Source organism: Budorcas taxicolor, chromosome 1, assembly GCF_023091745.1.
Source record: "Budorcas taxicolor isolate Tak-1 chromosome 1, Takin1.1, whole genome shotgun sequence".
Classification (NCBI taxonomy): domain Eukaryota; kingdom Metazoa; phylum Chordata; class Mammalia; order Artiodactyla; family Bovidae; genus Budorcas; species Budorcas taxicolor.
In genome coordinates, this window is record NC_068910.1 from 174,218,397 (window position 1) to 174,235,077 (window position 16,681).

The 16,681-nt window shown below is 39.9% G+C and overlaps 1 protein-coding gene across 1 annotated transcript in view; it reads left to right on the forward strand.

The window, feature by feature from the left end:
* VEPH1 (ventricular zone expressed PH domain containing 1) overlaps positions 1–16,681 on the forward strand; it is a 261,990-nt gene that overhangs the window by 23,748 nt on the left and 221,561 nt on the right. The window contains exon 2 of the mRNA XM_052641472.1: positions 6,959–7,174. Coding sequence (XP_052497432.1) covers positions 6,959–7,174 — 216 coding nt within the window. The remainder of the gene's footprint in view (positions 1–6,958; positions 7,175–16,681) is intronic.

Sequence of the window (16,681 nt, forward strand, 5' to 3'; positions counted from 1 at the left end):
AAAAACAAATGGTACAACCTTACATTGGAATACTATCCTACCATAAAACTGAATGGGGAAACTCTTTATATGTTTGAAAAGATTTCCAAGATTCAGTATGAGGTGAAAGAGCAAGAGGCAGATGTGTATGTCCATTATGCTACCATTTTTGTGTAAAATAAGGAGTGGGGGAGTGTATATGTGTATCATACATTTCTATACATACATACCTACATTTACTCAAATATATGTATAACATCTTTGGAAGGATATACAAGAGAGTAATAACTCAGCACTTTGTTGAAGAATAATGAGCAGGGGAAATGGGAGACTTTTTTCTTATTTCCCATTTTTTTAAATTAAATTTTAAATTAAGATCCATAAATTTTTTCAAACAATTAAATTTTGAAAATTAGTGCCAACAAAATCTTCTTTCCTATTCAATTAAAACCAATGAGAATATTATGCTAAGTGAAACAAGTCACACAGAGAAATACAAATAATATGTGTGTTTAGTTGCCCAGTCATGTCCAACTCTTTTGTGACCCCAGAAGCCTGCCAGGCTTCTCTGTCCATAGGGATTCTCCAGGCAAGAATACTGGAATGGGTTGCCATGCCCTTCTCCAGAGGATCTTAGGGACTGAACCCGTGTCTCTTATATATCCTGCAGACGGATTCTTTACCCAGGTCTCCCGCATTTCAGGCAGATTCTTTACCATCTGAGCCACCAGGGAAACCCTACAAATACTATATAATATCACTTATATGTGGAATAAAAAAAAAATACAAATGAACATAAATATAAACAGAGGGCTTCCCTGATAGCTCAGCAATAAAGAATTCACCTGCAGTGAAGGAGACACAGGAGCCACATGTTTGATCCCTAGGTCGAGAAGATCCCCTGGAGGAGGAAATGGCAACCCACTCCAGTATTCTTACCTGAAAAATCCCATGGACAGAGGAGCCTGGAGGGCACAGTCCAAAGGGTTGCAAAGAGTTGGACGTAACTGAGAGACTGAACACACACACAAGACAGAAACAAACTCACAGACATAGAAAATAAACCTGTGGTTACCAAAGTGGAGAGGGAAGAGGGCAGGGACAAATCAAGGGTATGGGATTAATAGATATAAATTACTATATATAAAATAGATAAGCAACAAGAATTTAGAATATAGCATTATATTATATGCTAATATAATATACCTATTAACTTATAATAACCTATAATGGAATGTAATCTGCAAAAATACTGGACCACTATACTGTATACCTGAAACTAACACAATAATAGATCAACTAAACTTCATTTTTTTAGGAATTAGATAAATAAATTAGAATTAGATAAATAAATTAGATTAGTGAACCTTTACTGAGCATCAACTATGTACCAGATACTATTACATGTTCTGAAAGCAACATGGTACACCATTTCCTCCTCTTCTTGGAGTTAGAGAAAATGTTAAACAATTAATCATATTAACCATCTTAGCATTTACAGTTGGAATATAGGCTTCCTTCTGTCTATGGTTTTGGTTCTGTTTCATCTGATTTTATGTATATATTACCTTTATTATATAAAATAACCAATATGATGTTGCTTTATGTTTCAAAATGATGCCATTAAAATAACTGCTTTTTACAAGAATAGTTATGGCCAAAGATAGTGATTTTAGCCCAAAGGCGTTCTCTATTATTTTTCACCCTTAAGGATGGTTTTGGTTTTTCTGTTGTGGTAGAGGTTTTTTGAAAAGTCAGCATCGTTAATTTTCCCTCTAGTATTCCACTTTTTCCTATGATTTTACTCTGTAAGTACCTATTTGCTGTATAGGTTCTGGCACAAGTAATACTAATAATTTTGCTGCATTAAAATAAAAGAACACACTCACCCACAAAGGAAAAAGGTAAAAGAAAATATAGTAAACAGTCCACCAAACCAACTGGTGTTCATTCTAGGAATGTGGTGATGGATGAACATCTGGAAATTTCATTCTGTATGATAACATAAAACTTCACATCCATAAGCAAGCTAAGGAAAAAACTGTTTGGTTACCTCTTTAGATGCTGAGAGGACATTTTATTTATTATTTTTTTTTTTGAGAGGACATTTTAAAAAATTAAGACAAATATTTAAACTTTCAAAGAAAAAGAAAGTGGTGCATCCTATATGATTTAAAACATTTACAGTATTCTCTTGCTTTTGGCCATAAACTTTGTATTAAAAATTAGGAACTAAAACCAGAAACTAAACCAGAAATCTTGCTTTTGTTGTTTCTATGTGTAATAGCTTAGGAAATTCTGACACAATAAGCCATGAGATATATAAAAGGTACAGATACAATACAGAAATATTTTTAGAAAATGGAAAAGAATGATCTGAAAAAAATATTATAATTAAGATGAGCTGAACAGTTGCTGCTGCTGCTGCTAAGTCGCTTCAGTTGTGTCCGATTCTGTGCGACCCCATAGACGGCAGCCCACCAGGCTCCACCGTCCCTGGGATTCTCCAGGCAAGGGTACTGGAGTGGGTTGCCATTTCCTTCTCCAAGGCATGAAAGTGAAAAGTGAAAGTGAAGTTGCTCAGTCGTGTCCGACTCTTAGCGACCCCATGGACTGCAGCCTACCAGGCTCCTCTGGCCATGGGATTCTCCAGGCAAGAGTACTGGAGTGGGTTGCCAGTGCCTTCTCCGAGCTGAACAGCTAACTCCGTACAAAATAAATACAGGACACACACCCCTGAGACTTCCACGTGGAGCTACGGCGAAACCACGCCCTGTCACTGCTCACTCAGGCTGCACGTGGGAGACACGCCAGACGCACAGCCACCCTTCTTCTTCCACAGGTTTGCCCAGGACAACCCAAGGCAAGGCTTGCAGCTGGCCAACTCCCAGGGGCTGGACTCCAGGGTTCAGCACCTGTGGGACCCAGAATCCGAGTACATCTACTTCTGCTCCGATCACTTCGAGGAGAACCGCTTGCATTGATGGGAATCAGTGGATATTACAGGCTGACAGAGGGAAGTCCCACAGTAATTTTCTTTCTCTAGGTTGTGCCAAACAAGCAGGACCAAGGGGCTCAGTTACCCACCTGGCCCCGCTGAAGTCAGCTGGCTTGGGTGAGGCAGGAAGTGCTGCTCTGAGGGCCAAGGGCCCATAGCTCCATCTTCCCCACCTCTATCTCCTGGCGTTACCTGCCTACCTGTGCAAGAGGCCCCAGCACCTCTGCTTTGCCTGTGTCCCCCTCGGGTAGCCTGGAGCCTGGCCTCAGCAGCGCCTTCTCAGACCTCCTGGAGCCCTTGGGTGCCAGGAAGATGAAGCGGGCTGCAGCCGAGCAGGGGCCAGAGCGGCTGCCGTTACCTCTGGAACTCACCCTCTTGGCCTATATGCCGCCATCTGCCAGAGACTACATCCAGTACAAGCTGCCAGCTGTGTGGCACCCTACTCTGGAAGCAGCGAGCTGAGGCTGCACTTGACCTCCCGGACAAGGCCCAGCACCAGCTGCAGGCCTGCGAGCAACGGGAGCCGCAGACCGAGCTGCAGCAGGAGTGGCGCTGGAGAAACGGACGAAGGCAGACGCCTGCTGTACGCTGAAGGAGAGTGTGCAGGACTTCACTGTGCACTGAGCAGTAACATGGCCTGAGTGAGGGGCCACCCATCAGGGGTCCAGCCTCTTCCAACCTCAGAATCCACCTGGAGAGGACTTGACCTGAGCTGTGTCCGCCAGACCTTCCAGATGCCATAAGGAAGTGGATTCTGGAAGAAAACCCTGCTCTCTGGCTCAGCCCCCAAATCACACCAGGCCTGTCACTTCTGAGAAACAGACAAGAGTGATGGTTGCTGATCTGAAGCCGGATGCTTGGCAGGTAGTGAGGGTTCCACAATGACCTTTCTAGGCCCTGGTGGTCTGGGATGAGGTGGTGGGGAGCAGAGGGGCAGGCAGTGGACAGCAGTGCTGGCCTGAACCTGTGTACCCATTTTCCTTCAATTCACCTGGAATGTGGAAGGCCTCCCAGCATCTGTGGTCTTCAGGTAAGTGTGCAAGACAACTTACTGCACATGTAACCTCCCCTTGCCTGGACTCAGCCACTGTGGCCCCAAGATCAGAGCCTCATTCTTTCTAGTCCTGGAAATAGCCACACGGTGTTATAATATTTGCTTTTGAGGACCCTTGGAGTATAACTTCATTTATTCAAATTATGCCTAAGAGAGCGGATATTCATTACAGGAGGTGAACGCAGAGCAGTGTCTTCAGGTGGTTCTGGAGCCCACAGGCCAAGGCGCATCTTGCACGGTTTCCTAGTTTGCTGGTGGCTACACATGAACTCACTTGCCTCAGGGTGTCCACCTGTACATGGCACCCGGGCTCTTCAGCAAGACCTGAAGTGTGGCAGGGGCTGCATTTACATGGGCCACTGCCAGAGGCAGGAAATGAGCTCTAAGGCCCAGAAGAGAGACCATTTTCCCCCAAAATGGCTTCCTGGCAGCTGGAGCAGAAGTCTTATTCCGAGAAGGGAGGCAGAATGGTGCCTTCTGCGTTGGGGTGGACTCACAGCGCCTTCTGTTGGGACAGAGGAGGACTTGGTGGCTTCCCTCAGTTTCTCAGCTCAGGCAGGAGCCTACAGTGTAGCCCAGCAGCAGGGCTGCCATAGAAGAGCCAGGACAGCTGGTGGAGAGAGGCCAGAGCCTGACCTGCATTCCTCCCACCAGTCCTTCCCCTTCCCTTACCCACTGGCGCAATCCAAGTCAGGGTGGGGAGCTGCTGGCAGGAATAGAGAACCAGGCCAGACTGACGGATCCTGAGCCATCCAGCGGCATGGCCAGGCCTCAGCTCCCCAAGGACCCAGGGCTGGAGCTCCTCAGTGGGGGCTATACAGCAAGGTTTGTGTGTAGGTAACACTGCTGTGGCTTTAATGGAGGCAAGCCTATGAACAATAAATACTTAGTAAGGGGCAAAAGCAACAAAAAATAAATACAAAAATGATGTAGGCTGACATAATGAGCAATAATTCATTAAAAGTTCTAATGAGGAAAACACAAAGATTTTGTTTACAGCAACAATAGAGACATAAAATATACTAGGAAGCACCTTTTAAAAATGTGTGGAACTTACATGAAGAAAATAACAAAATTAGTATTATAGAATTGAAAAACTGAACAAACAAACAGAAAAGACAGCCCTGAAATAGAACCTGATATGTACATAAGACAGTTACTAGGAAATGAATTATTCAGTAAATGATGGAAAAATTAGATTAGCTACTTTGTAGAAAATGTACATCTTACTTCCATCAGTGCCAGATAGACTCAAGAGCTAAGTGAATGGTTAAAAGATTAATTTCTGAAATACTAAACATTAAGTGTTTTGTTAAGTTTTCTTTTAGTGTAGAAAAAATACAGGTAAATTTTTATTAAATCTATGAATAAATAAAATGTGAAATTTAAAAAGCTATTAAAAGAATCACAAAGAAAGAAAGGAGTGAATACAGATGGATATTTATATGAACTTGGACTTTTCTTGTCAAATATGAGAAACTGGTGAGCATGGTTTCCCCAGGAAAGGGAACTGAGATGGAGACAGAGTTTTCACTGAAAATCTTTTCTTTGTATCTTTTTTATTTTTGTATCATGTTCGTGTATTATCTTTTAAAAACATAATTTAACCAACTTAAATTTCCAGTTAAAAAAGAAAAAAAAGGTCCCAAAGACTGACAGATTTGGCTATCTAAAACTTTAACATGTCAATAAATAGCAGCAAAAAAAACCCTAAAAATAATGTAACATGGAAACATATTCACAACCAGTATGTCAAAAGCTGACTTAATATCCTTGGTAGAAAAAATATTATTTCACCAAAGAAGAGCCAAAAAAAAAAAAAAGAAATGAAGTCATCTAAGGAAAAATAGACATGGGGTACAGTGGGCAATTCCCAAAGGAGGAAATACAAATGGCAAATAAACATGTTGAAAATATTTGACCTTCTGATCAAGAAATTCCAAGGAAAACAGCAATGAGATACTGTTTTTCAGGTATAATATTACCAAAAATTAAAAATACTCTGTTCTTGCAAAGGTACAATGGGCAAAGCTTGCTTTCACCCAGCTGATGGAAGTTTAAATTAGTAAGACCTTTCTGGAAAAATAGTTTGGCAGTGTGTATCACAAGCCTTAAAATGTTCCTGAGTTTTGTCTCAGAAATTTCCATTTCTGAAGAATCTAGGCTATACATAATCTACATCATGGAGACGGTTTCATGCCTAAGATGTTTACTGCAGCATTAGTTGTGATAGGAAAAAGATCAAGCTGGAATTTGCAGTTGGACAGAAGAGCCCCATCAGTTTCTGGCTCTGATCGTACGTGACAGTGTAAGAGTTAATCCACCACGCAGAGTTCACAGTCAGGCCAATCTTCCAAATTAAAGTGATGGGCCTAGTTTTCACCTTTAGGTGTTTTATAAGAACATATTTTTGCTCAATAAAGATGATTAGGTATTTGAGGAAGAATTAAAACAGGGGAACAGAGGGAAATTTGGTTGGGGAATACTTTAACGGATTTGGTGGTTATTTTAATTGAAAAGGGAGAGCTGAAAAGAGTTCTGTTGTGTATAGAAAGAGAAAGCTTGTGAGGAGAAATTGTAGGGTAATTGAAACATTTCACAAAAGTTGCTGAAATATCAGAGCCAAAAGTAAACCCTCACCTTTAGTCAACTTTAAAATAGCATGAAATTTGAGCCTGCTTGCAAGTGAATAATTAAGCTCCCTGTCTGTGTATCAAACCTGCTCCATTTTAGCACTTTTGCAAATCTACCTCTTCCACAAGATTCTCATCGCCAAGGAAGAAGGTCTTTTATTGGGTTTTACAACCTTATCCGTTAGCCACATTGTGGCAAACCCATTTGCTATATGATTGAGCTCATATTTTGTAGGTTCTTTGAAGGGTAATTTTCCAGAGTAGTATTTAACATGAAGCTGTTCTTTCAAACAGGATTACCAAACCAATAACAATGACCAAGCAGTGGTTGAAATCTGTATCACACGAATTACAACAGCCATCAGAGAGACAGAATCAATTGAAAAGCACGCAAAGGCCCTTGTGGGGCTCTGGGACTCCTGCTTGGAACACAACCTGAGGCCCTCCGGGAAAGATGAAGACGCTCCCCATGCAAAAATCGCATCTGATATCATGAGTTGCATTTTACAGGTATGTCTGTGTTCAGCATCATGCTATTTGATACTGGCTTGGCAGCTTAGTTGAACATGCGGTATCTCTGAACCAAGAGCCACTGTTTCTGTAGTGTTCAGACACTGTAAAAAGACACCACAAACCATCAATAGCTAAGCCAAGCAGACTAGTAATTAATAAACTAAGAAGGTTCTACTGAGCCCCCACTCAGCAAGACGCTGTGGGGAATTCGAAATAAGCAAGCTCTAGTCTATTTGGAGAGACAGACATGTACATATAAAAAGCTAACAATAAAGCACTGTGTGTCCAGATCTGAATGAGGAATATTGGAAAATTAAGAAAAGGAGAGCTCTTTTTCATCCAAGGAGACCCAAAGAGGGGGTAATCTCTGAATTGAGGGATAATGAGCTTGGAATATGTGGAGACAAGTGGCTAAGTCATTGTAAAGTGCATTTCTATATATACTGTGAATTTTCCATGATATCTGCCCCTTTTGTCTGTATTCAAATTCTTCCCGCTGGCATAAACATGACTTTGGAATTTTGGCTCAATCACAAACTAATTATGTAAAATTGAAATGTTGGCCAAGTCACATAATTTCTAAGCCACAGTTTCCTCCTTATAAAATGCAGATGGCAAATTTTACCAACCAGTAATATTGATAGGCATTTCTTTTTTTTTTTTTTTTCTGGCCACATTTCAGTTTACTTTCCATGATTAATGTTTTAAAGTGGGCTTCTCTGGTAGCTCAGCTGGTAAAGAATCCACCTGCAATGCCGAAGACCCTGGATCAGTTCCTGGGTCGGGAAGATCCTCTGGAGAAGGTATAGGCTACCCATTCCAGTATTCTTGGGCTTCCCTGGTGGCTCAGATGGTAAAGAATCTGCCTGCAATGCTGGAAACCTGGGTTTGACCCCTGGGTTAGGAAGATCCCTGGAGGAGGACTTGGCAACCACTCCAGTATTCTTGCCTGGAGATCCTCATGGACAGAGGAGCCTGGAGAGCTACAGTCCATGAGGTCGCAAAGAGTCGGACACAACTGAGCGACTGAACACAATGTTTTAAAGTAGAGATTAGCCCTTCTTTTTACACAGAATTAATTAGCATGCTGGAGTAGTGGTTCCACTGATTCTCTTTTACTGAAAGGCTATATTAATAATAAATAATTAATAAGCACTGACTGTTTACTAGTTTCAACAAAGACATGGTCTTGGCATATAATGGTTTATTTAAAATTTGTTTATTTTTGGTTGAAAGATAATTGCTTTACACTGTTGGTTTCATTTCTGCCATACATCAACATGAATCAGATATACATATGTCCCCTCCATCTTGAACCTCCTCCCACTTCCCACCCTTCTAGGTTGTTACAGAGCCCTGGTTTGAGTTCCCTGTGTCATATAGCAAATTTGGGTATCTATTTTACATATGGTAGTATTTATGATTCCATGCTACTGTCTCCATTCATCTCACCCACTCCTTCCTCCCAGCAACCCCGCCTGTGTTCGTAAGTCTGTTCTTTATGTCTGCATCTCCATTGCTGCCTTGCAAATAGGTTCATCAGTACCATCTTTCTAGCTTCCATGTATGTGTGTTAATATATGATATTTGTTTTTCTCTTTCTGACTTACTTCACTCTGTATAATAGTGTCTAGGTTCATCCACCTCATTAGAACTAACTCAGATGTGTTCCTTTTTTATGGTGGAATAGTATTCCATAGTATATATGTACCACAGCTTGTTTATCCATTCATCTGTTGACGGACCTCTAGTTTGCTTCCATGTCCTCGCTATTGTAAATAGTTCTGCAGTGAACGTTGGGGTGCATGTGTCTTTTTCAGTTTTGGTTTCCTCAGGGTATATGCCTAGAAGTAGTATTGCTGGGTTGTATGGTAGTTTTGGGCTTCCCTGGTGGCTCAGATGGTAAAGAATCTGCCTGGTCTGGGTTTGATCTCTGAGTCAAGAAGATTCCCTGAAAAAGAGAGTGGCTTCCCACTCCAGTACTCTTGCCTGGAAAATCCCACGGACGGAGGAGACTGGTAGGCTGCAGTCCATGGGGTTGCTACTAGTCGGACACGACTGAGCAACTACGCTTTCACTTTTCACTTTCATGCATTGGAGAAGGACATAGCAACCCACTCCAGTGTTCTTGCCTGGAGAATCGCAGGGACGGGGGAGGCTGGTGGGCTGCCGTCCATGGGGTCGCACAGAGTCGGACACGACTGAAGCGACTTAGCAGCAGCAGCATGGTAGTTTTGGGCTTCCCTGGTGGCTCAGATGGTAAAGAATCTGCCTGATCTGGGTTTGATCTCTGGGTCAAGAAGATCCCCTGAAAAAGAGAGTGGCTTCCCACTCTAGTATTCTTGCTTGGAGACTTCCATGGTCAGAGGAGCCTGGTGAGCTACAGTCCAAAGGGTTACAAAGAGTCAGACATGACTGAGTGATTAATACACGCATGGTAGTTTTATTCCTAGTTTTTTAAGGAATCTCCATACTGTTTTCATAGTGGCTTTATCAATTTATGTTCCCACCTGCAGTGCAAGAGGGTTCCCTTTTCTCCACACCTTTTCCAGCCTTGTTGTTTGTGGTTTTTTGATGATGGCCATTCTGACTAGTGTGAGGTGATATCCCTTTTAGTTTTGATTTGCATTTCTCTAATAATAAACAATATTGAACATATTTTCATGAGTTCATTAAGCATATGTATGTATTCTTTGGAGAAATGTCTGTTTATGTCTTTTGCCTGCTTTTTGATTAGGTTGTTTGTTTTTCTGGTATTGAGTTATATGAGCTACTTATATATTTTGGAAATTAATCCTTTGTCAGTTGTTTCATTTCCTATTATTTTCTCTCATTCTAAGGGCTTTCTTTCACTTTATAGTTTCCTTTGTGGTGAAAAAGCTTTTAAATTTAATTAGATCCCACTTGTTTATTTTTGTTTTTATTTCCAGTATTCTAGGAGGTGGGTCTAGAGGAGCTTGCTATGTTTTATGTCATAGAGGGTTCTGTCTATATTTTCTTCTAAGAGTTTTTATAGTTTCTGGTCTTATATTTAGGTCTTTAATCCATTTTGAGTTTATCTTTGTGTATGGTGTTAGGAAGTGTTCTAATTTCATTCTTTTACATGTAGTTGGATACGTGTAAAAGTTCATGTATCCAGTTCTCCCAACACCACTTTTTGAAGAGACTATCTTTGCCCCACTGTATATTCTTGTTTCCTTTGTCAAAGATAAGGTGCCCATAGGTGCATGGTTTATTTCTGGGCTTTCTATCTTGTTCCATTGATCTATGTTTCTGTTTTTATTGGCATGTAATGGTTTTAAAACCCAAATTGTCTTCTCTGATTTGGTGTGGCATTGTGGATTGCAAAGAGACATTCACCTTCCACTTTCATTGAGGCTTATGTTGCTGGAGGAGTCAGGCTAGCAGTCTAACAACCATCTCAGTGCACTTTCCCAGTACATCTTGGTATCCTATTATCTATGGTCCTCCTGGCCACAGAGAGAAGGTTTACTTCATATAGGAACATTACTTTTATTTATTTATTATTGGGATATAGTTGCTTTACAATGCTGTGTCAGTTTCGGCTGTACAGCAAAGTGAATCAGCCATATGTCCCCTCTTTTTTGGATTTCCTTCCCATTTAGGTCACCACAGAGCACCGAGTAGATTCCCTGAGCTATACAGTAGGTTCTCATTCATTGTCTGTTTTACACATAGCAATATATATATGTTAATCCCAATCTGCAAATTCATCCCATCCACCACTTCCCCCACTTGGTGTCCATACATTTGTTCTCTATGTCTGTGTCTCTATTTCTCTTTTGCAAATAAGATCATTTATACCATTTTTCTAGATTTCACATACATGCATTAATATACAATGTGTTGTTCTGACTTCACTCTGTATGACAGTCTCTTTGTCCAGCCATATCTTCAAATGATATAATTTTGTTCATTTTTATGGCTGAGTAATAGTCCATTTATATGTGTACCACATCTTCTTTATCCATTCTCTAGTAATGGGCATTTAGGTTGATTCTATGTCCTGGCTACTATATATAGTGCTGTAATAACACTGAGGTGCAGATATCCTTTTGAATCATGATTTTCTTTGCCCAGTGGTGGGATTGCTGGGTCATATGGAAGTTCTATTTTTAGTTTCTTAAGGTACCTCCATACTGTTTCCATAGTGACTGTAGCAGTTTACATTCCCACCATCAGTGCAAGAGGGTTCCTTTTTCTCCACACCCTCTCCAGCATTTATTGTTTGTAGATTTTTTGATGATAGCCATTCTGACCTGTGTGAGGTGATACCTCATTGTAGTTTTGATTTGCATTTCTCTGATGCTAAAGCGGAAACTCCAATACTTTGGCCACCTCATGTGAAGAGTTGACTCATCGGAAAAGACCCTGATGCTGGGAGGGATTGGGGGCAGGAGGAGAAGGGGATGACAGAGGATGAGATGGTTGGATGGCATCACCGACTCAGTGGATGTGAGTTTGGGTGAACTCCAGGAGTTGGTGATGGACAGGGAGGCCTGGCATGTTGCAGTTCGTGGGGTCGCAAAGAGTCGGACATGACTGAGCACTGAACTGAACTGAACTGAACCGAATAAGTACTGATATTGAACATCTTTTCATGTTTGTTGGCCATCTGTATGTTTTCTTTGGAGAAATATCTATTTTGGTCTTCTATCCATTTTTAAATTGGGATTTTTTGTTTTTTAAGCTAAATGAGCTGTTCATATATTTTGGAGATTAATTCCTTTTCAGTTGCTTCATTTGCAAATATTTTTTTCCCATTCTGAGAGTTGTTTGATAGCCTTGTTCCTGGTTTCTTTTGCTATGCAAAAGCTTTTAGGTTTAATTAGGTGCCATTTGTTTACTTTTGTTTTTATTTTCATTACTGTAGGAGGTAGGTCAAAAGATATCTTGCTGTGATGTATGTTAAAGAATGTTCTGCCTGTGTTTTCATTCTAAGAGTTTTATAGTGTCTGGCCTTACATTTAGGTCTTTAATCCATTTTGAGTTTATTTTTGTATATTGTATTATGGAGTATTCTAATTTAATTCTTTTACGTATAGCTGAACTATTTTCCCAGCACCACTTATTGAAGAGACTGGTTTTTTTCCATTGTATATTCTAGCCTCCTTTGTCGTAGATTAGGTGACCATAGGAGTATGTCTTTATCTCTGGACTTTCTATCCTATTCCACTGATCTATATTTCTGTTTTTGTGCCAGTACCATACTGTCTTAATCAATGTAGCTTTGTAGTACTGTCTGAAGTAAAGAGCCTTATTCCTCTAGCTCCATTTTTCTTTCTCAAGATTGCTTTGGCTATTCATGGTGTTCTGTGTTTCCATACAAATTGTAAAATTTTTTTGTTCTGATTCTGTGAAAAACGCCATTGAAATTTGATAGGGATTACATTGAACCTATAGATTGCTTTGGGTAGTACAGACACTTCCACAATATTGATTGTTCCAGACCAAGAACATGGTTTCTCTCTCCATCTGTTGTGTTTTCTTTGATTTCTTTTATCAGTGTCTTACAGTTTTCTGAGTACAGGTCTTTTGCCTCTTTAGGTAAATTTATTCATAGGTATTTTATTCTTTTTGTTGTAATGATAAAAGAGGTTGTTTCCTTAATTTCTCTTTCTTATCTTTCATTGTAAGCATGTAGGAATGCAAGAGATTTCTGTGCATTAATTTTGTATCCTACAATTTTACTAAATTCATTGATTAAATCTTGTAGTTTTCTGATGGTGTCTTTAGGGTTTTCTATGAATAATATCATGTAATCTGCAAACAGTGACAGTTCTACTTCTGTTCCAATTTGGATTCATTTATTTCTTTATTTCTCTGATTGCCCTAGCTAGGACTTTCAAAACTATGTTGAATAATGAAGTGTTCCTGATCTTAAAGGAAATGCTTTCAGTTTTTCACCATTGAGAATGTTAGCTGTGAGTTTGTCATATAAGGCCTTTATTATGTTTGGTTTTTTTTTTCTATCACAAATGGATGTTGAATTTTGTCAAAAGCTTTTTCTGCATCTATTGAGATGATCACATGGTTTTTATTCTTCAGTTTATTAGTGTGTTCTATCCTATTGATTCACATATATTAAACAATTCATACATGCCTGGGATAAATTCCACTTGATCATAGTGTACGATTCTTTTAGTATGTTGTTGGATCTGGATTGCTAGTATTTTGTTGAGGATTTTTACATCTAAGGTCATCATTTATATTGGCCTGTCATTTTCTCTTCTTTGCGAAATCTCTTGTCAGAGAGACAAAGACATCAGGGTGATGGTGACCTCATAGAATGTGCTTGGAAGTATTCCTCCCTTTGCAGTTTTTAAAAAGAGTTTGAGAAGGATAGGTGTTATCTCTTCTCTAAATGTTTGCTAGAATTTGCCTGTGAAACCACCTGGTCCTGGACTTTTATTTGTTGGAAGATCTTGAATCACAGTTTCAATTTCATTACTTGTGAACAGTCTTTTCATATTTTCTGTTTCTTCCTGGTTCAGTCCTCAAAGGCTATATTTTTCTAAGAATTTGTCTGTTTCTTCCAGGTTGTCCATTTTATTGGCATATAGTTGCTTGTAGTAGTCCCTTATGATCCTTTGTATTTCTGCAGTGTCAGTTGAGACTTCTTTCTCATTTCTAATTTTGACTTGAGTCCTCTCCTTTTTTTTTTTTTTTTTTTGATGAGTCTGGCTAAAGAACCAGCATTCATTCTCATTGATTTTTGCTCTTGTTTTCTTCATTTTTATTTCATTTATTTCTGCTCTGATCTTTATGATTTCTTTCCTTCTACTAACTTTGGGTTTTGTATATTCTTCTTTTTCTAGTTGGTTTAGGTGTAAGGTTAGTTTATGTGAGATTTTCTTTGTTTCTTGAAGTAGGAGTGTATTGCTATAAACTTCCCTCTTAGAACTTCTTTTGCTACATCCCATAGTTGTGGGGTCATCATATGTTCATTGTCTTTTGTTTCTAGGAATTTTTTTATTTCCTCTTTGATTTTTTCAGTGATCTCTTGGTTATTTAGTAACGTATCATTTAGCCTACATGTGTTTGTGTTTTTTACAGTTTTTTTTTCACTGCAATTGATTTCTGATCTCAGAGCAGTCAGAAAAGATGCTTGACATGATTTCAGTTTTCTTAAACTTACCAAGGCTGATTTGTGACCCAAGGTATGATCTATCCTGGAGAGTGTTCTGTGTGCACTTGAGAAGAAAGTGTATTTTGCTGCTTTCAAATGGAATGTCCTATAGATGTCAACTAACTCTATCTGGTCTAATGTGTCATTTAAGGCTTGTGTTTCCTCATTAATTTTCGGTTTGAATGATCTATCCATTGGTGTGAGTGGAGTGTTAAAATCCCCTGCTATTATTTTATTGCTGTCAACGTCCACTTTTATGGCTGTTAGCATTTGCCTTATGTATTAAGATGCTCCTTTGTTGAGTGCATAAACATATACATTTGTTATGTCTTCTTCTTAGATTGATCCCTTGATCATTATGTCGTGTCCTTTCATATCGCTTGTAATAGTCTTTATTTTAAAGTCTATTTTGTCTGACATGAGTATTACTTCTACAGCTTTCTTTTGATTTTCATTTGCATGGAATATCTTATTCTACCCACCTCGCTTTCAGTCTGCGTGTGTCTCTGGATCTGAAATGAGTCTTTTGTAGATAGCGTATATGCTGTGCTGTGCTTAGTTGCTCATGCATGAAGTCGCTCAGTCGTGTCCAACTCTTTGCAACCCCATGGACTGTGGCCTACCAGGCTCCTCCATCCATGGAATTTTCCAGGGAAGAGAATTGGAGTGGGTTGCCATTTCCTTCTCCAGGGGATCTTCCTGACCCAGGGATCGAACTCAGGTCTCCCACACTGCAGGCAGACGCTTTACCATCTGAGCCACCAGGGAAGCTGTTGCTCAGTCCTGTCCAAATCTTTGTGACCCCATGGACTGTACCCACCAGGCTCCTCTGTCCATGCAATTCTCCAGGCAAGGATACTGGAGTGGTTGCCATGCCCTCTTCCAGGGTATCTTCCCAACCCAGGGACTGAACCCAGGTCTCCTGCATTGCAAGCAGATTCTTTACATTTGAGCCACCAGGGAAGCCCAAGGATACTGGAGTGGGTAGCTTATCCCTTCTCTAGGGTATCTTCCCTACTCAAGAATTGAACTACAGACTTTGGCATTGCAGGCAGATTCTGAGCTACCAGGGAAGCCCCAGACAGCATATATACAGATCTTATTTTTGTATCTATTCAGTCTGTGTCTTTTGGCTAGAGCATTCAATCCATTTACATTAAGGTAGTTATTGATGCATCTGTTCCTATACCATTTTCTTAATTGTTTGGGGTTTTTCTTATAGGTCTTTTTATTCTGTTTTGTTTCCTGCCTAGAGAAATTTCTTTAGCATTTGTTGTAAAGCTGGTTTGGTGATGCTGAATTCTCTTAGCTTGCTTGTCTGTAAAGCTTTTGATTTCTGTATTCAATCTGAATGAGACCTTTGCTGGGTAGAGTAACCTTTGTTAGGTTTTTCCCTTCCATCACTTTAAATATATCCTGCTACTCCCTTTTGGCCTCTAAAAGTCTAGAGAAAAATCAGCTGATAACCTTACGGGGATTCCCTTGTGTGTTATTTGTTGCTTTTCCCTTGCTGATTTTTAATATTTTTCTTTGTATTTAATTTTTGTTAGTTAATTAATACATGTTTCCATGTGTTGGGTTTATCATGTGTGGGACTCTCTGTGCTTCCTGGATGTGGTAGCTATTTCCTTTCCCATGGTAGGGAACTTTTCAACTATAATCCTTCAAATATCTTCCCAGACTCTTTCTCTTTCTCTTCTTTTTCTGGGCCCCTATAATTCAAATATTGTCCCAGAGGTCTCAGAGACTGTCCTCATTTTTCTTCATTGTTTTTTCTTTATTCTGCTGTGAGCATATTACATTTTGTTTGCTCAGTCCAGGGGCTAGTCAACTGAAAAAATAAGACTCTACACACACTGTCCTCAGGTGGCTCTAATGATAAAGAACCCACCTGCAAATGCAGGGGACAGATGTGGGTTCAGTCGCTGGGCTGGGAAGATCCCCTGGGGAAAGGCCTGGCAACCCACTCCAGTATTCTTACCTGGAGAATGCCAGGGACAGAAGAGCCTGGCGGGCTTCAGTCTGTAGGGTCACACAGAGTCAGACACAACTGAAGTGACTTAGCACGCGTGCATACACACTGTCACGCTGTTTTCCTTTGTCCCCAGAGTTAGAGATGGAAAGGGAAGAAATGGGTATTTCAGCAAAATTAATGGAAGATTAATGCTGTTGTATGTAACCACAAAGACCTAATATACTCATTCTTCGTTGATTATTCTTTTATTTTTATCTTGCTTATTTATTACTTTTTAATTTTATTTTTCTTACAGTTTTAAAGGTTGCACTCAATTTATATTACTATGAAATATTGGCTATATTCCACATGTTGTACAGTACCTCATTGAGCCTATCTT